The sequence below is a fragment of the Aplidium turbinatum genome, chromosome 6 (assembly GCF_918807975.1).
Source record: "Aplidium turbinatum chromosome 6, kaAplTurb1.1, whole genome shotgun sequence".
NCBI lineage: Eukaryota > Metazoa > Chordata > Ascidiacea > Aplousobranchia > Polyclinidae > Aplidium > Aplidium turbinatum.
The window spans coordinates 33111944-33137397 of record NC_137477.1 but is presented as its reverse complement, the minus strand read 5'-3'; the positions used below and the strand labels follow the sequence as shown (position 1 = coordinate 33137397).

The window sequence follows — 25454 nt, the reverse complement described above, 5'->3', positions numbered from 1 at the left end:
TAAGGTGTGCCGAGATGGCAAACAAGCCTCTTCATACAACATTGCAACAGACTACATGCAATCACGTAAAGTAACACAAGAACGAATTAATTAATAACAGTGAAAAGGAAAGAATATTAGTAACAACACAAACATTAATGCCAGGGCATGCTTGCTGCTAGATCTTGCTGCCTCTGTATGACTTTAGACAGGAGATTTCCGGTACTTTTTTTTTTTGAAGATAGAAACGCCAACCATTTGGGAACAGGCAGTCAAGTGCTTTTCGCAACAATGGTTTCGCCAGTGAAATCGGTGGACCGCACTTGCCAACGAATAGTTCATCTTGAATAGCTTCGTCAGACAACGGCCTTCATCGTGAGTCGTGCAGTGCGTAGCTGGAGCAGAAAGACTCGATGATACATTCGTTGCAACGGCGCACCAGGTACTTCAAGCAGAAGTGCATGAGCTCACTTAAATCCTGGAAAAATTTTCCTTTGTGAGGACGTTGTACCACAAACTTTCAATCGAAGGAAACGGCTCTTCTGATGCTAGGCGCTGATGAAGCGTGTGGTACAGCGAAATGAGGCGTTCCTGGTTAACATCTGCACCCGCGGACTCTAGAAGATGGCGAAAACCAGAGAGTTCATCACTTGTAGGTGTTGAAGAGCGTGCTGCTGTTGCAAGCGAGGTATCTGCACAACATAAAAGCTATGTTGAAACCTTTATCACAAACAATTTAAATACCCAGTACATCAATATCTTTGATGGAGTAATTTACTGTTTCTCGAAAAATATAACAAGCCGCAAATGCGAGCATACGAAGCGCAGCAGAAGCAGTTACCTAGCAAAAGAAAAAGCATTCCGAGCATCAAACATCCACCGCGGGGCAGGATTGTTGATAAAATCTTCTGTTCAGTTGATTTTTCAAAGCAGTCGAATATACCCGGTACACTACAACTGGGCGAGACAAAGTGGGCGATACCCACTTGGGCGAGACCAGGTGGGCGACGAGTCAAGTGGGCGACGAGTCAAGTGGGCGACGAGCCAAGTGGGCGACGGACCAAGTGGGCGACGAGCCAAGTGGGCGACGGCCAAAGTGGGCGAAGGAAGCGAAAGTTTAGCCTTTCGGAAAAATATGACTTTTAATTTTTACTTTAAAATACAATGATTGATTTGTGGAAGGGAGGCAATGAGAGTTCTCACGCTGAGTTTCACGAAGCATTGGAAGCAACATTTTCATTATTTTTTGTAGTCTAGTAATAACGCTTGCTGTTTGATGTTAATTTGCATTGTGACATCATCTTGACACATTATTTTGCAATTTGCGGCGTCACGGTTTATCGTGAAGCTTAAGAGAAACCCCTCAGAAAAGAGACAAACGAAAGGTCAAAGAGTGGTAGTAAGAGTAGCCTAATTGTAATCAAAGAGTTAGAAAGGAAAACGCCGCAGAGAGTTGTTGCAGCAAAATTTGATGTGGCACAGGCGAAAATTTCACGGATATGGAAGGCACGGGAAAAGCTCTTGAACAACCATCGTAACAACAACATCGACAAAACTCACCTTAAGCAAGTAGAAGTTGTGTTTTATTTCCAGCAAACACAGCTTCTTCTGTCCATCTTTCAGACCAAGGTATCATCAAGAATTTCAAACATCATTATCGATGGAGTATGTTGCAAAAACTTCCGGTCACCATCGATGCTAATAAAAACGCTGCAGCCACCAACATAGCACGCGCAATCTGTTTGTTTTTTTTTTCGCTGAGACTTTTCGGTCATTTGTCCGAAATGACTTGTAAAAATTCGGTCATTTTTTATTTATTTCGGTCATTTTTTCTGATGAAAATATTTCCTTTCAAGTAGCTGATACAAACCAAAATTTGCACTTTCTGACTCGCTACAGCATTAAGTTTCGCTGAGAAATGTTGTCTTGTTTTACCTGAGAAAAGTTGGAACAGACAAACGTTTCTTCAACGTTCATCAGCGAAACTCAACCTTGCAACACTTGGCCGAATTGACTATATATTTGTTTGCACATTTTGACCGAATTGGCTATATTTTTTTCGGACATTTTTCTAAAAAATTGGTCTATGACCGAAAAAAAAAACAGCGCACAATTACTGTTCTTGACGCTATAAATCGTATGTGCGCGGAAAATCCAATGTCTCATAGAGACTTGCCATTAACTTACATTTACAATGTTGAACCATAGAGAAATAAAACATAGTAACTTTAGCGGGTTTAGCATACTTTATTTCACACAAAATATAACATAATTAAATAAAACAAACTCAAACGTTTTCGACACGTACGTGTGTCCTCATCAGGAATTAAATCTGCAATACATAAAATGAAAAATCGTAAGATAAATTTGACTATGCACTGTAACTGTAACGACAATCATTACAGTGCATAGTCAAATTTATCTTACGATTTTTCATTTTATGTATTGCAGGTTTAATTCCTGATGAGGACACACGTACGTGTCGAAAACGTTTGAGTTTGTTTTATTTAATTATGTTATATTTTGTGTGAAATAAAGTATGCTAAACCCGCTAAAGTTACTATGTTTTATTTCTCTATGGTTCAACAAAGCAAACTCTCTACCAAAGCTTTATCATTTACAATGTTGTATGTGAAAGTACCAATAAAACTTTAATCCGAATGCTCTAGTCTAGACGCTGCGTAGCTGCATCAGCAGTTTACAGAACACATTGTGACTGACAGTCATTACTAGGGCCATTTTGTTTATGACCTAAAAATTGAAAATATGACTTTATTTTTAGATATTCTGTCAAAAATTTTATTTTAATGGATTATTTTTAGAGCATCAAATTTATGCTAATCTCCGTAGTTAATGATTCGTATGTCAGTTTTTACATGTATTTTAAACAATAACACACTCGAACAACTAACAAAAACTTCTGTTTCGCTTGAAAATCACTACAAACATTCAAATGTCTAATGCATGTACCTACCAAACCAGCTACTTAGTAGTTAAGATCTCACCACTGGCTGACCTAGTGACCTACCGCAAGTGTTTATAATATTCAGAGACTGGATTGTGTGTTGCAAAATAATGTGTCAAGATGATGTCACAATGCAAATTAACATCAAACAGCAAGCGCTATTACTAGACTACAAAAAATAATGAAAATGTTGCTTCCAATGCTTCGTGAAACTCAGCGTAAGAACTCTTATTGCCTCCCTTCCACAAATCAACCATTGTATTTTAAAGTAAAAATTAAAAGTCATATTTTATACTGACAAGCTTTGATAACGGTTAGGGAACGTTCATAACTGACTTCAACCAGTGCCGGATTAACTATTAGGCAAAGTAGGCACGTGCCTACAGGCCAGTCAAAAATCCAGGCCATTTTAAAATCAGTAGAAATTTAGTCATATTTTCAAAATAATTATTTTCTAAACCAGTAAGTATTTATCTTAATAGCTCTGTCTTTCCAGATGAATTAAAGGTTGCAAAATCGTTAAAAAAAGAAGAATTGAAACATGTTGCCACTTCCTTTTTGATAATACGAAACCAAGGAAGTTTCCAGAAATATTTGATAAAATGTTTTTAAAAATTCGCATTTCCGTTGAGTGACGCAACGAAACAAACGTGGCGTTGTGTTATGTTAAGAAATTAGAAATAACTTTTAGACTATAAAGAGCAAAGATGCGATGAAACAACAGCAACAGGAAGTGCCCAGAAGATGTTTAAAATGCTGCTCACTACTGTTGTTTATAATGTATTTGCGTACACTGAAGTAGCACTTAGAATGTACTTGTCTCTAATGGCTACGAATTGCTCGGGGGGACGCTCGTTTTCACAACTGAAACGAATTAAAGACGTTAAACGATCAACAATGTGTCAACAACGTCTTGATACAGTGGCACTTTTGTGTATTCAAAGCAATCTACTGCGTAAGATTGAACCTCCAAAAACTAGTTGACGCGTTTTCAATCGCAAAAACGTGCAATATTGTTATTTAGTTAGGCATATGACCACGTTTTTGCACGGTATACTGTGTTATAGTTGCAACAATGATCTTTGTGACAATGATTTGGCAACACTGATAATTCTAATTTTTTAGTTGGCAATCCTGATTTTCGGGCCACTTATAAAATGTGCCTACAGGCCAGCAGACCCGTAATCCGGCACTGACTTCAACCACTCTTTGGCCATTCGTTTGTCTCTTTTCTGAGAGGTTTCTCTTAAGCTTCACGATAAACCCTGACGCCGCAAATTGCAAAATAATGTGACAAGATGATGTCACAATGCAAAGCGCTATTACACAAAAAATAATGAAAATGTTGCTTCTAATGCTTCGTGAAACTCAGCGTGAGAACTCTCATTGCTTCCCTTCTACAAATCAACTATTGTATTTTAAAGTAAAAATTAAACGTCATATTTTTTTCCAAACGGCTAAACTTTCGATTCCGTCGCCCACTTGGTCCGTCGCCCACTTGGCTCGTCGCCCACTTGACTCGTCGCCCACCTGGTCCGTCGCCCACCTAGTGACCTACCGCAAGTGTTTATAATATTCAGAGACTGGATTGTGTGTTGCAAAATAATGTGTCAAGATGATGTCACAATGCAAATTAACATCATACAGCAAGCGCTATTACTAGACTACAAAAAATAATGAAAATGTTGCTTCCAATGCTTCGTGAAACTCAGCGTGAGAACTCTTATTGCCTCCCTTCCACAAATCAACCATTGTATTTTAAAGTAAAAATTAAAAGTCATATTTTATACTGACAAGCTTTGATAACGGTTAGGGAACGTTCATAACTGACTTCAACCACTCTTTGGCCATTCGTTTGTCTCTTTTCTGAGAGGTTTCTCTTAAGCTTCACGATAAACCGTGACGCCGCAAATTGCAAAATAATGTGACAAGATGATGTCACAATGCAAAGCGCTATTACACAAAAAATAATGAAAATGTTGCTTCTAATGCTTCGTGAAACTCAGCGTGAGAACTCTCATTGCTTCCCTTCTACAAATCAACTATTGTATTTTAAAGTAAAAATTAAACGTCATATTTTTTTCTGAACGGCTAAACTTTCGATTCCGTCGCCCACTTGGTCCGTCGCCCACTTGGCTCGTCGCCCACTTGACTCGTCGCCCACCTGGTCCGTCGCCCACTTGACTCGTCGCCCACCTGGTCCGTCGCCCACTTGTCTCGTTGCCCACCTGGTCTCGCCCAAGTGGGTATCGCCCACTTTGTCTCGCCCAGTTGTCGTGTACCGAATATACCCGCAAGCATGCCAGCACTTCCTACGAGAAACAAAAGAAATGTTTTTATCATGCAGTTAGTTCAGTTTATCAGCACTTCTTGATGAAAAGCATAAAATATTTTACCTTGACAACGCCATCAACAGACATTTCGCATTGGCGTACATTTTCCCTTTGCTCACGCTGGTAGCAATCTTCTCCAGGAATCAGGACTGGGACGTCGTTTATACTCCCAGTATCTTTCAAGTTCTGAACGTGTGTGCGAAACTGATGCCAATTTTCTGGAACCTAAATAAAGATATAGAAAGTCAAAACTATGTTTGAAACTTAGTTATCTGTTTACTAGTAAACATTATATCTTTGCTTAGAAAACAATCTTCTCATTCTTTAAATATTCGATTGCGTTTTCAAGTTTCGGTTTCAGCCCCTCGATGACCGCTTCCCACATCCGAGGCAACATACCATTGTTTTGCAAAGAACATGAAGCTGCTGATAGCATGTCGCTAATTTCGATCATGCCCAGAATTTTTAGTGGCAACTCTATGTTCTGAAGCTTGACGAGCATTTGTCTCGCTGCAGACATTTCTGCTCCAGTTGGTTTCTGCAAGGCATGGTCTTCATCTTCGGGCGAATTATTATTGCATCCCGCAGTTTGAGATAGGTTTATACGTCTGCTTAAAATTTAAAACAAGCTTAAATTGGTGTTGCACCAAACACAACTTGTTGTAATTATTGCAAAAAGTAAGTTATAACATAAAGTTCGGTACTTGGTTTGGCATTTTAAACATTTTCTGTAGGGCTATAGGCTACTTACTGTTGATAAACTCGAAAGATGGTAGGGAGGTCATTGAATATGCCCTTCCACACTCGCTGCTAATACTGCGTGAATCGAGTAACGCAAAACAGTGAAGGCACCAAAAAAGGTGGGCAGAAGCGCTCAGCCATGCTTATTAGCCGGAAGTTTACCTTGATGATAAGTTCCAAAGTGACGTGGCAATGCTTCTCTCGATACCTCCTTCAAACAGATCCCGCACTTCACTCGCTGTTTGCTGAACCTTAACCGCTTCTCGGTAAGACCCACCGAAGTTTTTGCCATCCGTGTTGTCGGAGGATTCTTTCGTTTTTTAGTCACTATATGATACTGACTAACTGAAGACTATCCTATATGTAGTTGGGCAAAGCTATGCTGTTCTTACAACTTGCCTATTACCTTGCCTTGTCCACTCCCAGTGACTACCTACTATTCTTCTAGAAGCGAACTCTTACATATAGCGACCTTTCTTATCTGTGTATCTGATTCTGAACATCTGGTCGGAAACTAGGCTATTTTCTTGATGTAAAAAACTTGCGTAATAAGTAGGCTTTATTGTATTCTTTTATTGTGTGCTTCTGCGATTATTGTCTCCTGTATCAATCACCTGCTTTAAGTTATATAACGGAAAGGAAATCTTAAATTTGTTTTCGTCATCATGCTCTGGCTACATAAATCCATCATTGGTAAATCTTTCAAAGGATGGCATCTCGCCTGGTGCGAAACAAGTTTCCTGCAGATGTCCAGACTTCCCAGCCAGCAAACTTGTTTATACATGTCATGCATTGTGATTCAACGTCTGCAGACGTTGAATCAATGTAAAAACGACGGGTTTTGCTAGCTGGGTTGTGTGCTTTTGTGAATGTGCAAAATCGCCCATTACGTAATCACAGAAACTCTTTTAGTGGAAGGAAATCGAGTTGCAACCGTGTTTATCTGTCTACTATTCTTTATTCACATTGCAAAACATTTCTGCAATCTTGGAACAACAAGTGCATAAGTCAGACATAAATACAAACTTACAAACACATTGACAACTAAAAGTAGCCTACTTCGGTTATTTTATCTATAAAAGTATAGCTTTGGTAGAGAGGTACTTTTAAAAACCATAGACAGACAATCGATAACAACTTAATAACATTGAATTGCATAATTCAAAATTAATACAGAAATGAAATAGATACATAATTTCAAACGTTTTCAGCAAAAAAGGAACTCGGCATAAAAGAAACTCGTTGTGTCAAATAGCACGAAACGTGTGTGGCGAAATGTTTGATGGCAGGCGTTAGAACTTCAATTCAATCAAAGCATTTCCCTGCAGTGTTCGAAATGTTCTGAAAGAGAACTCCTTTCCATAAAAATTGTGGCTTTTTTCATCTGTATTTCTGAACATCTGGTCGGAAACTAGGCTGTTTTCTACATGTGAAAAACTTTCATAGCAAATATCCAACAGTCATTTTACCAGAGCAATATTGTTAATTGGCTCAAATGGCAAAATACAAACTGGCATAGACGTTGACAACTCAACGTAGCCTAGGTTATTTCATCTATAAAAGAAACTCGTTGTGTCGAATAGCACGCAACGTGTGTTGCGAAATGTTTGATGCCAGGCGTTGGAACTTCGATCAAATCATTTTCCTGTACAGTGTTCGCGGTGCTGATGCCTTTGGAGTTTCTCGTGTGAAGCGTCGCTTTTAGACCTTGCTTTGAAGTACCTGGCGCAAGAAAGTTTACGTAAGTCAGCACTTTTATAATTGCATCATGTGATGCCCCCCTCTCCCCGATTGTTCCTCGATCTGACGACGTTTAGTCCACTCTCAGTTTTTTCCTTTTTATTTTCCTTTTTTTTCGTTTTTTTTTCTGTAAGGCATGGCGTTTGTCGAATAGTGATGGCGCGTGTCGAGTGACCTCGTCACCAAAAAAGGCAAATTGCAGATCCAGATCCCTGATCGTGAATCTGGAGTGGTAAAATGATACACCCTCGGCCATAGAGACATGACAACAACGACAAGAAAAATAGCCTGAATATCATATGTTTTATGAATGCAGCTTTGTATTGAAAAGGTAGGCTTCCTGAAATTGATACTTGTACGAATCAAATTTAATTGTAAGCCTTTGCTAAGGCCAAGTTTTTGCTACAAGGAGTTTTTTTTCTGATATATATATAGACTAATATACGGCAGTCTACATAGGCTAATAAAATATGCTTTTAACAAAATGGTGTCCTAAAAATTGAGATATATTTTACTGCAACTGTGACAAATATATGGTAGAAAAAGTGCTTTAGTTTGAGTGATTTCATTAACAGAGGTTACCAAGCTCATTACTTAGACATGAAGCTGGGAGATCAAGATAAGTCCTGAGTTTCTTCAAAAGTACCGTATGCAAACATTGCACTCAATCCCATTTGGGGGCTCAAATAAAGTTAGGGCTAAAAATTTCAGAGTGTCATGGCATAAAGAGAGCCGTGAATAACTATGACAGTTGATACTTCTGCACGGTGAACATGTTTGAATGAAGTCTTAACAAAAGAAGTTGGAACTTCATGCTTAAATGGAGTCTGCAAGGCGGCCATTGCGTGGTAGAGGTTTCCATTTATGTTTGTTCTTTGCCCTCAATTGTTTCAAGTGGTGATTTGCTTGAAACAATAGGTAAAACAGACATGACTGAGAGTAACTTCAATATCTTCAGACTTCAGTAATGTTTTGGAGCATGGTCAATTGGTCAAGCCTTTTTTTCAGGGTCTGCTACTATTCGGTGAGTCCGATTCGGTGAGTTCCTAACCTCTAACTCCTAACCCCTAAGGGAACGTTCAAATATTACGTAACGCTTTTTTTCCGAATTTTTGACCCCCCCCCTCCCCCACTAACACGATTTGGAAACAAGTAATAAATATAATTGGTACGCAACAACGCCTGGTCGTGGTAATTCAGTTCCGCATATTTTTTGTGATTGGCATGTGCGGGTTGCGGGACGAAAACTACAATAGGCTACTGTACTAGTTCCATAATTACATTACAATTGTTGATACAACACGATAACACACACAAAATACATCGGTGGGTTCGTACGATAAGTCGCTCCTAGCGGGCGCACAGATAAGATACAAGATGCTGTAATGCAACGCAGAAGCAATTTTACGGCAATTCAGCTCCCGAGAAGCCATCTAGCGATAAACTGCGCTATTGAACCGAGCTGACATTGAATCTACAATTAGAACAGTTATATAACAAAGGAGCTGAATTGCAACTAATGACAACCAACGGTTTCATCCGGCCAAACCAACAGGTGTGTACAGTTTAATATCAGTGACGTAACAGACACAACTGTGATGATTGAGATGACAAAATAGAGCATTTTGGCAGCAGAGTTAATTGATAACGTCGTTTGAGAGAAAATTACTCCTATGAAGAACAATGCTACAGTTTTTACACCGATTTAACATCTGGCGATGTTAAAACGATGTAAAAGCAGTGGAAATTGCGGTCAGACTTTTGCCACGAATGAAGTTCCTCGCAGGTTTGCGCAATTTACTTGATTTGTAGCACAGGGCTACGAGTGGCAGAGTGGATACAAACGGCGCGGCTGGACACTTTTGCTCGTTTAACGGCAAATCAACGTTGTTTAACGTTGCATGAATGTAACAATGGCAATAATTGACGAAAACTAATCGCTTAATTAGTAGGTCTAGTAGGGCCAATCACATGGCGACAAAACCCTGCGAATAAGGTAAGTAGGCTAGTATCAGAAGGTGGCAGATGGTTACAGAAATTTTTGGACTTAAAATTGCATTAAATTGTTTTTTTAATTCCTGAAATGTCCGGCGGGCGCGGCCCGCCCGCCCGCCCGGGACTCGGCGCCGGTGGTAGCCTACTTAGCAAGTCCGATGCTGTTATAGTCATTTAACAAATTTATATTTTCTTCATCTTGTATCCTCATTTTCTTCATCTTGTATTTTCAGGCTTACTTTGCATCGTATTTTGAGTTTTACTAGCCCAGTAGACATTATTTAGTTATTTGTTTGGTTGTAATGTACTTGATTGGTTCCAAATTGCGTTTATACAACTCAAAAACATTCCTGGGATTACTTCCAGTTTTGTCTATGTAATAAACGACACGATGTTAAATCTATGGGTATATACTCAAAACTGCAAAAACATAGTTTTGCTGTACCGGTATCTCAAAAACTAGAGCCAATTTGAAAAAAGTATACAAGTGCATTTTTGGAATTAGGGGCCTCAAATTATCCCAAAATGACTCTCACATGTTGTGCCTTTAATATAAAAAATTTTTGGCCTGTGCTATCGAATATACGCATTTGTAGTAAAACCTGGCTGTTTTAACTTTGTACACAACATGAAAAACATTTGTAACGGTCAAAAATGAAGACATCTGTGCCATGTGCATTTTGGCCGGAGACTCTTGAGTTTCCTGAATTCGGAAAAAGGGTTTTGAAAAACTAATGATTGAAACTAGACTACACTTTCTGCAGCATAGTCATGAAGATGAAGTATTGTGTATGCAACTCGCCAGTACGCCTATGCAATGTGCCAGTATTGGTTGGCTGATAATTTTAGTATAGATGGGTTTTCACGATTTTAGTCAATTGGTTTTTGAGGCTTGTTTCATTATTTTTCGTATGGGTGCGTTTTTGGTAATAATAATCGTGTTTTTATTTGCGCCCATTGCGATAACATACAGTACACTGCGATCACAGATGCGATACAACAGACGACAGGAAGCAGCGAAGTGACATATAGTCTTCGAGTCAACTGCTCCCCTTATTTTGACTTGCCATTAAGTGTCTTTGCCGAAACACAACCGCATGCTCTGGAGCGGTGTCGAACCCACGTCCTTTCGAACTTCGCACAGACATTCTCACCACTCGGCTACGCAGCCGACTGGTGAGAACATGAACTCTTTTGTTCAAGCTGGTGCTAGAGAGTAGCATTTACAGATCATAGGATACAATGCCTGGAAATTCTATATTCAAGGAAAAGGTATAACAAAGTTCAAATTACACCAAATTTATCAAGAAGTTGTACTGAAGAGGATTCACTATCCGAAATCACGATCTGCAACACGATAATTTGGTGTAATTTGAACTTTGTTACACATTTTTTTGAATATATACTTACTAATTTTCCTGCTTCTTTGCAATTGGGACAAATTGGTGTGGTTTGATGGCCCCATTTATAAAAAAAGTGGTACCAGTTCTGGCATGACTTCATAAAGTTCGATTATAACTACCGTTGGAGTGGTTACAAATGTGTTTTTAGTTGTCGTTTTTTGTTTGTTTTTATATGTTTTTTCATTTTTATACTGTTTCCAACCGTTTCATACGGTACATTTTTTCAAGAAGCAACTGTTTTAATTTATCATAACAAAGAACTGTAAAAAAAGTCTTGAATTATAGCTGTTGAATTACTTAGGTATTAAAAATTAGTTGCTGCAGTTTTAATTAAGTTCTGTAAGTCAAAAGTGTGGTCGCATGCTCAACCAGTGGTACCAATGAACCACCCAACTTTAACCAGGGTTGTCGGTATTTTACCCGACCCAAAAAAAACGGGTGCTTTTTTTAAAAAAACCCACTTAAAAACCCATAAAAAAAACCAGAGCATCATATTTGTCCAATTTTTATCAGAAAATTGAAAAAATGAACCAAAGTACTACAAAACTTCACAAAAAACACAGTGGGGGTTCACAAAAAACAGAAAAGTTTTATTAGTCAAAGTACAAGGTACAACAAGGTACCGTACTTAAAACAAACTTCAAATTAGGACTAGGATGTGATTGTGAAGGAAATTTCCAAGGATAAATTGAAAACACAGTGGATATTTCTGTACACAAAAATAAAGTAATGCCACTTTGTACTACACTAAAGCTTATTTATGCAAGAAGGCCTCATAGTTAAACAGCCCTAGTGCATTATTTTATTGAGTTATGCCAGCATGTACTGTGAGTGAGAGGCACTTCATTGGTAAAAACCTGTTTTTTTTAAAAAAAAACCATGCGGGTTAGGCTTTTTTAAAAAAACCCGGGTTTTTCTCAACCCTGACTTTAACTGCTACCAATGATGAGGATGAAGACTGTTCGGTCCCAGCGGCGACCATGTTAACAGTCAACCTCTTTTGTTGCTTCTCTCTCTCTCTCTCTCCGGTCTTTTGTTGCTTGTCCTAATTTCTTTTATTAGTTTGTTTATTTATTTCATTCCTTTCATTTCTTTCATTGCATCGTTTACTATAGCCTATTACAATGAGTGTGGCATGGAGCATTATGATGTTCTTTAAAGTTTGAATGGTGAATCTACAGTTTAATCGACTGATACAAGTTAACTTATTGATAAAAAGTGGACCGTACCAGTACCACACTAAATTGACAAATTCAAGTTCTTTCAATTTAAACGTAATAAACTTGCATTTGCCCATTTTATTGTGATACGCTATATACTTTTTTTGATTATTTTATCACATTACGCATTCTTTTTGATCAAAAGAAGATAGAAAGATCAAACAAAACAAAGTAACTTTAGCGGGTTAGCATGTTTCATTACAAAGAAATATAAGTTTAAAAAATCAACTCAAACGTTTTCGACATGTATGTGTGTCCTCATCAGGAATTAGTTAAATCTGCATTCTTCTTCTTCAACAGATTGATCATGTTTGATCAGCTGTGATCTCCCTTATGAACTGCCTCCATTTTGTTCTGTCCTTTGTTTTTATTAGTGTTTCCGGTATGCTTTTTATTCCTGTAATTTGCTTGATATTGTCAAAATATTTCATTTTTTGTCGTCCTTTTGTTCGTTTGCCTTGCACCATCCCAGTCAACATTGAATTTTCCAACGAGTTGCTTCTTGCTATGTGTCCGAAATATCTCAATTTTCTAAGGTTAATGTTATTAATCAGACTCCATTTATCGTTTATTTGTTGGGAAACAAATTCATTTGTTTTTCTTTCCATCCAGCTGATGTGTAATAGTCTTCTGTGACACCACGTTTCAAAACTTTTTAACTTTTTAATGTCACGTTTTTTGCATGTCCAAATTTCACATCCATATGTGGCAATTGGGAAAACGAGAGTTCGCAGCAATCTTAATTTTGTGTTTTTACCAATTGACCTCTGTTTCCACACCGTTGTAAGTGATGTCACAGCTGTTTTTGCCATAGCAATTCGCCTTCTAATTTCCGTGCTATCATCATAAGTGTCAGTTATGACACTGCCAAGATAGCAGAAATTACTTACACTTTCAACAACATTACCACCAATGTCCAATGTATAAGTTTGGACAAATTTCATCCATTTTACTTATGGCCATCACTTTTGTTTTTGTGGGATGTAATTGCAAACCATATTCTTCACTTCTTGACTTGACCCTATTCAAAAGTTCTTGCAGTTCCGTTACACTTCCACCGACCAACACTATGTCGTCAGCATATCGAAAGTTGGTTACCATTTTCCCTCCAATTTTCACAGAGCCATCAAAATTCTCCAAAACTTTTCTCATTATGTGTTCAGTATATAGATTGAAAAGATATGGTGACAATATGCATCCCTGTCTGACACCTTTTCCAATGGAAAACCACTCGGTGAGGTCATTTCCAGTTCTTACTGCTGCTTTTTGAGCAGTATACAGGCTTCGCATTAAATTGATCAGATGTGTAGGAAAGCCATAACCTTTCAGAATTGTCCACAATTGTTGGTGCTTCATTGAATCAAAAGCCTTTCGATAGTCTAGAAAACATAAGTGAGTTGAAAGGTTACGTTCTCTTCGTTTCTCTATCAGCATTTTAAGATTGAATATTGCGTCTTTTGTTCCTTTGCGGGGTCTATAACCAGCCTGTTCAGGAGCTAATTCGTGTTCAATTTTGTTTTCTAATCTTTTTTTAATTATTGTTAACATTACCTTGCTGGCATGACTAATTAAAGCAATTGCTCGGTGGTTGCTGCATTCCGTTATATCGCCTTTTTTTGGTAATGGGACAAATATTGACTTTACCCAATCATCTGGCCAAATGTTGGTTTCCCATATTCTGATACAAAGTTTATGAATTGTTCTTACTGCATTTTCTCCAATATATTTCAATAGTTCGATGGGTATATCATCAGATCCGGGACTTTTTTTGTTTTTAATAGTGTTTAGGGCATTTTCTACTTCACTCAGCAGTGGTCGTGGCTCTGTATCATTTTCATCTTTGCATTGTGTAATTGGATTTGTTTGTACATTATCGATAGGGTCTTTTTCTTTGTATAATTCTTCGCAATATTCTTTCCATCTCTTTTTTACCTCCTCTTTCTGCCACAAAACTTCACCATCTTTACTTTTTATGTTGTCTAGCTTTGGTTTGAACTTATTGGTTATGCTTTTTACCGCTTGGTATAAATCACGACATGAGTTATTTGATGCGTGTTTTTCGATTTTACAACATTGTTGTTCTATATTGTCTCGTTTGTCTTTTCTCATGGCCTTTTGTACCTCTCTATTGAGCTGAGCGTACTCTTGTCTGGCCTCTTCTGAATGGGAAATGTTTGCTTTCAATTTTTTCCGTTGTTTTATTTTCATTAATGTCTCTTCTCTAATCCAGTTGTTTCGCTTCCTGTTTTTCATTGGTAATGTGTTCTTGGCTGATTTTAAAATTATTTCCTTTGTGTTATTCCAAAGCTCCTGAGGTGATGATTCCTCCTCTATACCCAATAAAACCTCAAATTTGTTACTTGTTTCAATGGAATAATTTTCTGTCATATTGTCATAATCGAATTGAAGTGGGGGTAAAGAGTGTGTCATCTTTTGTAGTCGAAGCTTCAATGTTGCTTTTAGCAGTTGATGATCGGTACCACAGTCAGCTCCAGGATAAGTTTTTACTTTTTTAATGCTGCTTCTCCATTTTTGTGAGATCATGATGTAATCAATTTGATTTCGTGTTTTCCATCGGGTGATGTCCAGGTATACAGTCGACGAGGATGCTGTGCAAATGTTGTGTTTGTTACTACAAGCTTGTTGTTTTCACAAAACTCTATTAGTTGTTCTCCTTGTGCATTCTGTTGACCAAGTCCATGGATTCCATGTGTATTTGATGTACAATTAACTTTTCCTATTTTTGAATTTGTGTCTCCTTAATTTAATCTGCATTAGGCTATACATAAAATGAAAATTGTAAGAATAAATTTGACTCTGCGCTATAAATGTAACGATACTCCAGACTGAAAAGCACAAACAGAACAAGTGATATAAGAATGATTACGAGTAAATTATACGGCAGGAAACAGATCACATGAGGTGTAGACTGTAGAGTGTAGACTACAGGCATGTGACAAACAATTAGAACACACACAAATATCGCACTGAAAAAAACTGAAAGTGAATAAATTGTTGTGTTGTTTATATTATTGCATCATTACAATATTTTGTTGGTGTTCCGCGGCTCAAAAAAGGTTGCAAAACACTGTGCTAAAGGAAGGTATAAGTTGAGCTGTAAGTCTGATGAGATGAATTCTTACCATCTTACCTCAATTCAGTTGGTGCAATGTAAAATGACACAATTGAAAAATATAGCCTTTAGATCAGGGGTGACGAACCTTTTTGCGGTCGCGGGCCGCTTTGTCAATTACGCATGAGTTATCGGGCCACATAACTTTTTAATCGTAACCTACTATGAATAGTTTTAGAAGGGACTCAAGATATTATTCATTCATGAAAAGTAACAAACGGCAGATGAAAGTAATAAAACCCATACAGGTGAATTTATCTTATGCAGAATCGAAACATACAACAGTAAAAAATTAAAACAAATCAACTTGAGCAAAAAGGATAGAGCAACAGTACTTGTACTGATAATGAAGACAGTTTAATTTTTGAAGCGTTGGCTTTCATATGAGTATGATTTCTTCTTTTTTTGGCTCTATCCTTTTTGCTCAAGTTGACTAAATGTTTCGACCATTATGCTCCGAAACAACAAATCAGTTAATGAAATTTCTTTTTCAAACAACAAACAAAAGCCCATGCGAATCATACAGCTGACCAATCATACAACCCTGAAAGTTAATGTTTAGGGCAAGAAAATAGCAAAGGAAAGGTGTACCAGTGAAGGCATAAAACAGCTTTTAGATGTCTTTTTGAAATTTCAGAAAAGTTACTTTGAAAGGCTTTCATTAGAGAGACCAACGACGTGCGCTTGGAAGAATCAAAGCGTCGTGTGGCCGCTTATTACGCTGCATAACTGATTAACTTCCACCGAACGAGGTCGTGTGGCTTTTTGCGTCACAATGCTCTGGGTACGAGTGGGTAAACTTCCGCACTAATGTAACTGTTTTCTGCTGTGCCAAGTTTCACTAGGCTTTTTTCTTTAGGTTTATTTTTGCGTGTCATGTGAGCGAAAGTGTCGAAAAGCAAGTAGGTTCATCGCCCTCATTCTCACTTTCAGAATTTTCTCTGGGCCTTTTCTCACTGTAATACCAAAACTTAACGAATTTTGCTTCATCTTGCTCTAAGAGCCTACTCGTATAATCTAATTTTGTAACCAACCTTGCCTTATCGATATTACTCGGAGATCAAAGCCAGACATTGTGACGTAAGACTTGAACTAAGTTGCGCGTAATTAGTGTAGAAGTACCATACTCTCATCGATTCTTAGCGAAGAATTCACTTTTGTTACGCTGATTCAATGTCATCCATTGTTGAAGCAACGTAAAAATCGAAAGTTTTTCTGCTTGATTGGAAGCTAAGGGATACAGTATTAACATTTTCTAGATGCGCGCTAGAATGCGCGGGAAATTGTATTCTCGCAACAATTGTTCGTGCTATGCAATGACGATTTGTATCGCTAGTTTATGTGTTATTTCTCGGCGGACAGATATGACCGATCTAGATGGTACTTCCCGTGGAAATCACATGCTGTGACGTCGGACATGTCCGCCGTGAATTTCGAGACCTGTTGATGCCTTCGAGGTTTAATGTTTAAAATTTCATCCGATGATGAAGCGTTATCCAAATTCAACTAAATATACAAATAGGTAAAAAAATTATAATCTTTGCGACACACAGTATGGCAAAAATGCATTTGCCTACAAATGTTATTCATAGAAAGAAAAATACATGAAAAAACAAAACAAAGGCACACACCAAGGTCCAAGACTAATTTGTTCATAAAACATTGCAAAATGCGCTTGGCCTAGTATGGTTAGTAGTGAGTATCTTTTTGTCCCTTTTTAGAGACTGCAAGGAGAGAACACACCTATTTCTCTTATTGAGTGTGTTCGGTGTGTAGTAAACACATAACACATCACCTGAAAATAAAACAGATCTACTTGAAAATCAAAATAAGAAATTAAAAAAAACAACTTAATAGACAAGATTTTGTATTTTAAAATTTAAATAATACTTTACTTGCCATAACATAGCAGCGGCAAGATGAAGGTTTACACGAACTTCGACCGTATCATAATACAGAATAGCAAACGGTGATGAGATTAAATTTTGATACACTAGCATTGCAAGCGATAACTCTGAACCGCGCAAGTTCAACAACAGTCACAAGAAATAATCAGGCTTTGCGTTATGACGTCGTGTGCTGGACAATATCGCCTTGATGACGACGAGTGGTACTCACTGGACTTTGTTGTAGCCTTCATGTTAAACCAAGAATAACCAAGTTGTAACTGAACTTAGAACGATTACACATCCATGATTGAGTAAGATTAAACAATTTCCTAACCTCATAGCATGTAAGTTGCACACCACCATGTTGGAGTGCTATTCATTGAGGAACTTGCTTTTTATCATTAAATTATTATCTATCATGGCAAAATGAATGATATGCAAGTAATCAAGTTACATCCTTTAACCGCATCCGGTTTCTTGTTCCACGCAATCACTTCCTTGTTTGCCAGGTGCGTTTCTTATTCCTTACTTCACGATGCTTTTCCTGTGCGGTATTCCCCTTCTATATATGGAAATGGCCATCGGACAGTATACACGGTTCGGTCCTGTGCAAGCAATAGGAATGCTTTGTCCTCTAATGAAAGGTATATACATAGTAAGGGTTGCAATACTTTTCTTAAATTCTAAGATTTATCCTTATTTTAAACGGCAATGTCTTACAAAAATTTATTGTCCGTATTTTGTCTTATTTTCAACAATTACAAAAATTCTATATATTTTTTGGAATATATGTCAATAAGTGGTATCGATTTGAGAAGCATCCAACACACATCAAGTGGACTCTTCTAAAAGATTAAACCATAGAGTACGAAGAAGTTGAGGGGTTGGCGAAGCAAATTGATTCGTTAATGGCAATGAAGGATAAATTGTTTGATGAGGTCTCGGCTGTTAATGCTTTACTCAAAAAGATTCCAGATGATGTGTTTCGCAAGGATGAACCTGAGAACAAGTGAATGAAGATCTTTTTTGGAGATGACTGTTTTCCGTTGCTTTACAAGCTGGTTAGCATCATCTTCTTCCTTCCAGTCAGTAATGCGTTTGTGGAGCGAGTGTTCTCTCTTGTTTCGGCTCAGTGAAACAAGGAAAGGAACAGAGTGAAATGACAGTCAAATCCCTGCTACAAGTAAAAGTAGACCTGAGCTGACGTGAGATGCACGAGTTATTTTTTACAAACAAGGAATTGCGGGAACAGTTTGTTTCTGGCAAAAAATATGGCATGCGATACGGCATGGCTCGTATAAATGCAAAGATTTGTTCGAAAACGTTTGTTTCGCATAAAAGTTTGATTTCTCATTTGTCCTTATTTTGAAGTCCATGTCGATGGCAACCCTGTGTATAGTTCTGCGGCTTCAGTGCATTCCACTAAATCACCTCCTGTTTCCGCTTTTTCTGTAATTGATGAAACTTTAATATACCACAAAACAGGACAACTTTGCCCGAAATCTGTGAGTTAAAGTCTGACCACAATGTAGTTTTATTGGATTTGTCTAATGGATAATATTTAACAGTATTATTCATCAGACCAGGGTTTCTTAACTGGTGCACCATACAAGGTTGCCAGGTGCACCACGGCGAAATTGAAAAAATATTATAAAAATTATAATAACTGAATTATTTTTAGAATTAGGGACAGAAAGTTTGTGTACTCTGAGGTAATGAAATGGTTAGTTCAATTTAATAAATGGTGTGATATTTTGTTGAAGTCAGAGCCAATTTTTTTTTTCAACCGAAGATTGTGCTGTGTGTTTTCATAATTTGAAATTATTACAATATTAAAGGCCTATTTTTTTATTTTTATTCTGTCTTATCTGTACTTTAAAATTATTGTACTGCATATTGTACTTTAAAAGATAATGCAACTATGAGACCTATGCAACAAAAACTTGCAAGCAATTCAAGAAAAATACCGGTTAGTGAGGCAGCTAGAAGGAAAATTTTGTAGGGGTATAAGCAACTGTTGGGAGAGGGGCAAACGGTTTTCAACATGAATTACAATGATAATAAAGCGTTGTAATAGTATTAAAACTTTTTTTTGTGGGGACGAGATTAAATTTTGGAGGAGCAATTGCCTCCTGAAACCCCTCATGGCTATGTTCCTGATACTAGTATTCCCTAAAAAATTCATGCTCGCCCGCCCGGTGCGCCGCCACGTTTTCATAGCTCTATGGGTGCATCAGACATTGACATTGAATCCAAGAAGACCATGTTGTGGTCAGACTTTAACTCACAAATTTTAGGCAGAGTTTTCCACACAGTATCGGTGAAGTTAAAGACCTGTTTGAAAGTATGTCATAATTCTAACTCATATAATGTTTTTACTTACATCACTTAGCAGGAAAGTTGTAACATATTTTTGTAGTGTGTAGCAGTAGCTGTTATGCCAAGATGTATACGTTTTTGTTACAAAAATCCTTGTGTGACATCATTTGTTGATGTCTAATCACCCCTTGATTGACACAATCTATGTCTTACAGGCGTTGGAGCAGCCACTGTTGCAATTAGTTTTATTCTATGCACTTACTACAACGTTATAATCACATGGGCACTTTACTATCTCTTCAATTCTTTTCAAACGATTCTACCCTGGTACAGTTGCAATGAGACGTGGAGCAGTGAGTTGTGTGGACGTTCCGTTAATTCGACTTTCAATGCCACTAGCAACTCCACTTCCAAAGTAGTATCTCCTACTCAAGACTTTTTCGAGTAAGTTTTCTGATCAATCTGCTTGTGCCAAGCTTTATTCGTAGTGTCCAGTTCAAGGGATCGATTATTCCGCACCGCTGTCTTTTTTATGAAGACCACTATTCGTTTGTTAAAGTCAATCACAACTAGAAAACGTATTTTGTCTTTTACTTCGTCAGGGAAAGAAAACTGTAATAATGGCGTGCACAGAACAATGGACGTTTTGTCCGATAGCACTCAAGCGTATAGCACTGTTTTCATTAAAAAAAAATCTTAAAATTTGGCAAGTAACGTTTAGGTTTACTCAATGTTCCGGTGTCATTCGTAGTTAGTGCAGTGTGTCTACCTGTCTACTTTAAGACAACACAGGCCATATCGGTATGCAACTAGTCGAACGTTTTTTCAGAAGACTTCTGAAATTGCGAGCATTTATATTTAAAAACGTTTGTTTGAAATTTATTTTTAGGAAGGCGCCAAATAACTGTGTACTTTTTGTATTGGCTAAATACAAACACATTTTGTTTTTGCAAGTACGTTTAATCGCCAGCATTATTCTGAACGTTCCTTATTCCTTTGATCCGTCTTGCTCGTCAAAGTTAAACCCATCTTTAGGAATTGAGTTGCAAAGGCCACATTTATACCACTAAAGCTCCCAATTATTCAGAATTTTAATCGATTTTGCTACAATTGATCATTTGTCATTTCTGTGAGGCAGCTTTGAAGATCACCAAGTTGATAAATTGATGAGCGACTTTTTTTCTTCAAACAAATTTTTTTATTATCACTACTAACAACGTCTTTGACGTACAATAATACAATATTTTCATAACGAATCTGCTAGTCGGGACTGTCGGGTAGTCGATTACGTAACGTAGTCAAACTTGTGGACTGTAGTGTAACACCATCAACGACAGAACATCAGCATGCCCATTACCCACAATAAAACAGATGTAATGCATTGAATTAAGATATATGAGTGTAATGATGGTCTTTTAATACGAACTGTGAACGTCAGCATAAGCCTGTGTTCGTTCAAGAGCCAACTATCCCATCTCGATGTGGAACTGGATGGACAACCAACATATACAAGGTTTGCGTGCAAACATATCTATATGCAACGGACTTGGTTTGAGAAAAGAACTGTCTGAAACCAAAGCCACTTTTCTTCGCATGGGTGGTCTGGCACTCTACAGTGCAGATCCGGCATGATGCCGCAGCGAACATGAACATGCCGGTACCTAATGTGCCAATATTTGTCCCAAAACGAAGCAATGCGTATTGTTATTGAATGCTAACCTCAAGCATCAAAGTAATAATACGCATCCACCAATCGCATCCACCGACTACCACCAATCGCCTTATCTGCTCACGTTAGCAGAGAAGTACAGGTCTTTTCATTGGTTAATAATGCCTGCGCTGATCTGAATCACAAACTATATGATTGTATCGACCTTCGATAGCCCGACTAACCAACAGTTAGCGTTCAGTCCTTGTATAAACTACGCAACAAAACTCCAGCTTGCTGATTTCAACATTTTGGACGCTTAGTTTGGTAACCTGAGTCCTGAGTCACTGCACTTAGTTTCTCCGGGCCTCGTTCTCCCACTGGGTTCGAAACATTAAACCGCCTTCGAAGAGAATACGGTCATTTTAACGTTTGCTTGACTTGATATGAGGATTGAGGACATGTGCTGCACAGCACTGGAGCGGACAGCTAATAATATGCTCTTTGGCTGTCTCATCTTTCCCTTCAACATGTAGATTTAATAACTTTACAGGTAAATGGCATTGGGACGTCATACTGTACTGCTGGTGAAATTTAAGCAAAGAGTGCTGTGTGTGAGTGTGCTGGAATGCTGAAAGCAGCCTATATACCATATTTTCTTGAATAAAGGCCGCCCTCGAATAGAAACCGCACGATTTGATTAAAAATAAACAATAGAAGCCGCCTTCGAATAGAAGCCACAGAAGACAAAAATGAAATCGCTTCTTTACTGATAAAAGAAAACAAAGCAAACATATCTAACGATACGCGATAGCTTGCACATGCGAAAAACAGCAGTTGTCACATTACAGTTAGTGGTCGTACAGTAAAAAAACTTTTTAACAAAAGAGAGCGCAGAATTTTACTGTCACCTAATCAACACTACCGGTACTTCTTTTTGGTTTTGTTTGCTTTACACAGATGCGACAATAATGGCAGCTGTGGGATTAGCGGTTTTACAAAAAGACACATTAAAATTGCAGCTGACTTACTGTTTCCGTTTTCTCGTTACCGATACTTATGGTAGATAAACTCGAATGCCCACTGAGCACCAATTTAGAAGACAAAAACGTTCATATAAAAAAAATAGAAGCTACCTTCAAATGGGAGCCGCACAAAACGTTCAAAAAAAAAATGGTAGGCGCGGTTTCTATTCAAGAAAATACAGTACCGTAATCAAAGATTGCTCGCTGTGCAGACCATCTCATAGTATGGCTTGATGAAATGTCGAGAGTTGTTATGAAATAGTTGAAATATTATGGCACCGAATAGGAAATTGTGTTTACTTCGAATAAAAAAAATATATATATATATGGTGTACACTGTACAACTACATCTTCCATTCATGCGCGTTAGTATGTTATTTCCATGTTAAAATGCCATTGTATGGTAAAGAGCGCTAAGGGATAGCTAAGCTGTTTAGAATTCAAAATAATCTGTTCGTTTTTCGAAATATGTTGTGCAATAAACAGCATAATTTAGCTTCTAGTTCGAGGTATGTGTGACTTAATAATAGTGCCTATTGAGGCTTAAGGCTGAAAGTGCGGAAAGAGTATAAAATATCTGTTTACTAAAAGTATTTTTTGCATGACATTAATATTTTGCGAGGTGTGCAATGTAAAAGCTAAAAATTTCATTCTAAAAAGCAAGCTTTCCTGGAAATTATCGGGAACTCAAGATGCTGGTGATATCTGAGCAGATTTATACGTTTTCATGTGAAGTGCAGTTGGGACACGGAATTGTTGGTAGCTTGCTGATAAACACCAGGATACGTACAAGTGGAAGGGTTACGTTTAAATTATTGCTAATCTTACCTGCTTATGTGCACCGAACAATCACTTTTTTCGTTCTAGCTTTAACCTGATCTGTATGTTGCAGGCGAAAGGTTCTCAATAAGACGTCCGGTATAAACGATATGGGGTCAATGCAATGGGAGGTGTTCGGATGCTTTGTGCTCGCCTGGGTCTTATGCTACCTCTGCGTCTTTAAAGGAATCAGGTCGGCAGGAAAGGTAAGCAGTAGTGGCCTTGTAAACACAAGACATCTCGCCAAAACGGCTTTTCAAGGAAAAACTTGTTTGTGTACTGTCTTTTTTGTTGTTGTTAGTCTATGTCTACGACGTGGTCAGTACAGCTCAACGTTGCGATAATACCTCGTATACACTGTACACACTGTATGGTTCTGCTGTGATAATGCTTTTTACCAACAGGTCGTATACTTCACGGCCACCTTTCCTTACGTAGTTCTTATCATCTTGCTTGTGAGCGTCGCAACGCTGCCCGGTGCCGGCGACGGTGTCTACTACTTCATCAGACCTGTGTGGAGCGAGCTAAAGAACATTGAGGTAAAACCGTGACTCGTTGCGAAGTGATGCGAAGGACGACATTTTGATTTTGCCACATTGGTAAAAGCCAAATTAGCTCAATCGCATCGATTATTTCGGCGCAAGTCTGTGTCCAGTGATTGTGTTTATTTAGCGGTTGGTTGATTGCGGCAGCTTTGTATATGATAACCAATTAACCATTGTTATCCAAATTCGGTTTGTCATACTGTAGTGTACAATGCAAGATCTGATGGCTTGGTTGTCAAAAATTAACTGTTGTCATACATGTCAATCCTAATGTTGCTGCTGATGTGGACGTGCTGACATCATAACAGGGCAGAAAGAAAAGCCAGACTTAAAAAGAAATCCACATCTCAGGTGAAAGCCCCGGTTAACAAATATGTGGTTGCAAATGTTCATTTAACTGTCTCCATTTTACCATAAAGGATTATTCGAGGAAGCTTCGTTGGGTCCATCCGCATGACATGTCCTATCCAGCGAAGGCAGTGTTGCAACATGGTGGCTTCTAGGCTGGGCAACCTAGCGCGATCAAGGATTGCATCGTTTGGTGAGACAATCCTCACAGCGAGTGCCTAGCATTTGCCTCAGTTTCCTCTGCTAGAACTTTTCAAGACGTTTGATGTCACGGCGGTATAACGTCCAGGTTTCGCAAGCATAGAGAAAGGTGGATAGAACGACTACCTGGAAGACCATAATTTTTGTGCGGATAGATATAGCATGGTTGTTGAAAGCACGATGGTTAAGTTTATCATAGGCACAATGTGCTGCTTTTATACGATGTTCAATATCTTTTGCACATGTTGGGGTTGGTTGAGTATTCTAGTTTTATCAGTGTTAACTTCCATTCCAAAATGTCCATAGGAGTTGTTGTAGATGGTGGCTATGGTTTGGAGATCGTCAGGAGTCCAAGCAGATGTGGCATTGTCATCGGCAAACTGTAACTCATGAATTGTATGAGCAGAGGTTTTCGACTTAGCACGGAAGCGAGCAAGATTGAAGAGCCCTCTGTCCATGCGACAGCACATGTTGATACCAGGGGAGGTTTGTGAGACCTCGTTTAGCATTGCAGCTACATCTAGGGATGTGCCGATTACAGAATTTTTGCCGATTCCGATGCCGATTCTTAAATATCTGCCGATACCGATTCCGATGCCGATTCTTTGGTTAAATGATTAAAGCTGCTTTTAGTTGGCGCTCTACAAGTGGTTGCGATTTTGATACAAGTTGCTGCCTTTGAAATGTCTAAAAGCGTTCACTTTGTCGCCTGCTCTAGAGCGTGATTTTTTATGGTAGTTCTTCGCTTCTTGCGCGCTACAAAGTAGTGATAGACACGCGTTTTATTTGTTGCGGAAATCAGTTAAAAGAGATAAATCGCCATTGCTCACAGAGTGCAAAATAAACGTAGCTTAATGCAGTGTGCAAAATAATATCTTGTGCGGTTTGCAGTATTTTTCTCGCAGAATTCAAGAAGGTGCCAGAAACAAGAAGATAAAAAAACTAGAGTGTAAAAGAAAATGAACGCAGCGGTATTGAATATACAAAAACCTTTAAAAAAGTAACACACCAGCCTTGCATTCAAAGTGCATCAATAGGCGAAAAAAGAAAAACATCTTGTGAAGAAATTAGTATTGTTTTCGAATGCAGAGTTGCAGCCAATCTTGTTGCTTAGCAAACACCTGAAGATTACCGGATAGCTGGTTTGATTA

At 38.2% G+C, this 25454-nt stretch overlaps 1 protein-coding gene across 2 annotated transcripts in view; it reads left to right on the top strand.

The window, feature by feature from the left end:
• Nucleotides 1-25454, top strand: part of LOC145772229 (sodium- and chloride-dependent GABA transporter ine-like) — a 55710-nt gene that overhangs the window by 2485 nt on the left and 27771 nt on the right. The window contains exons 1-5 of one of the 2 annotated variants that reach the window (XM_082584081.1): nucleotides 9685-9754; nucleotides 17908-18042; nucleotides 19933-20161; nucleotides 23283-23415; nucleotides 23614-23748. In XM_082584081.1, coding sequence (XP_082440207.1) covers nucleotides 17934-18042; nucleotides 19933-20161; nucleotides 23283-23415; nucleotides 23614-23748 — 606 coding nt within the window. In that variant the 5' untranslated portion in view covers nucleotides 9685-9754; nucleotides 17908-17933. Of the gene's footprint in view, nucleotides 1-9684; nucleotides 9755-17907; nucleotides 18043-19932; nucleotides 20162-23282; nucleotides 23416-23613; nucleotides 23749-25454 lie in introns of those variants that run through there. The other variant, XM_082584080.1, reaches the window with a different exon arrangement.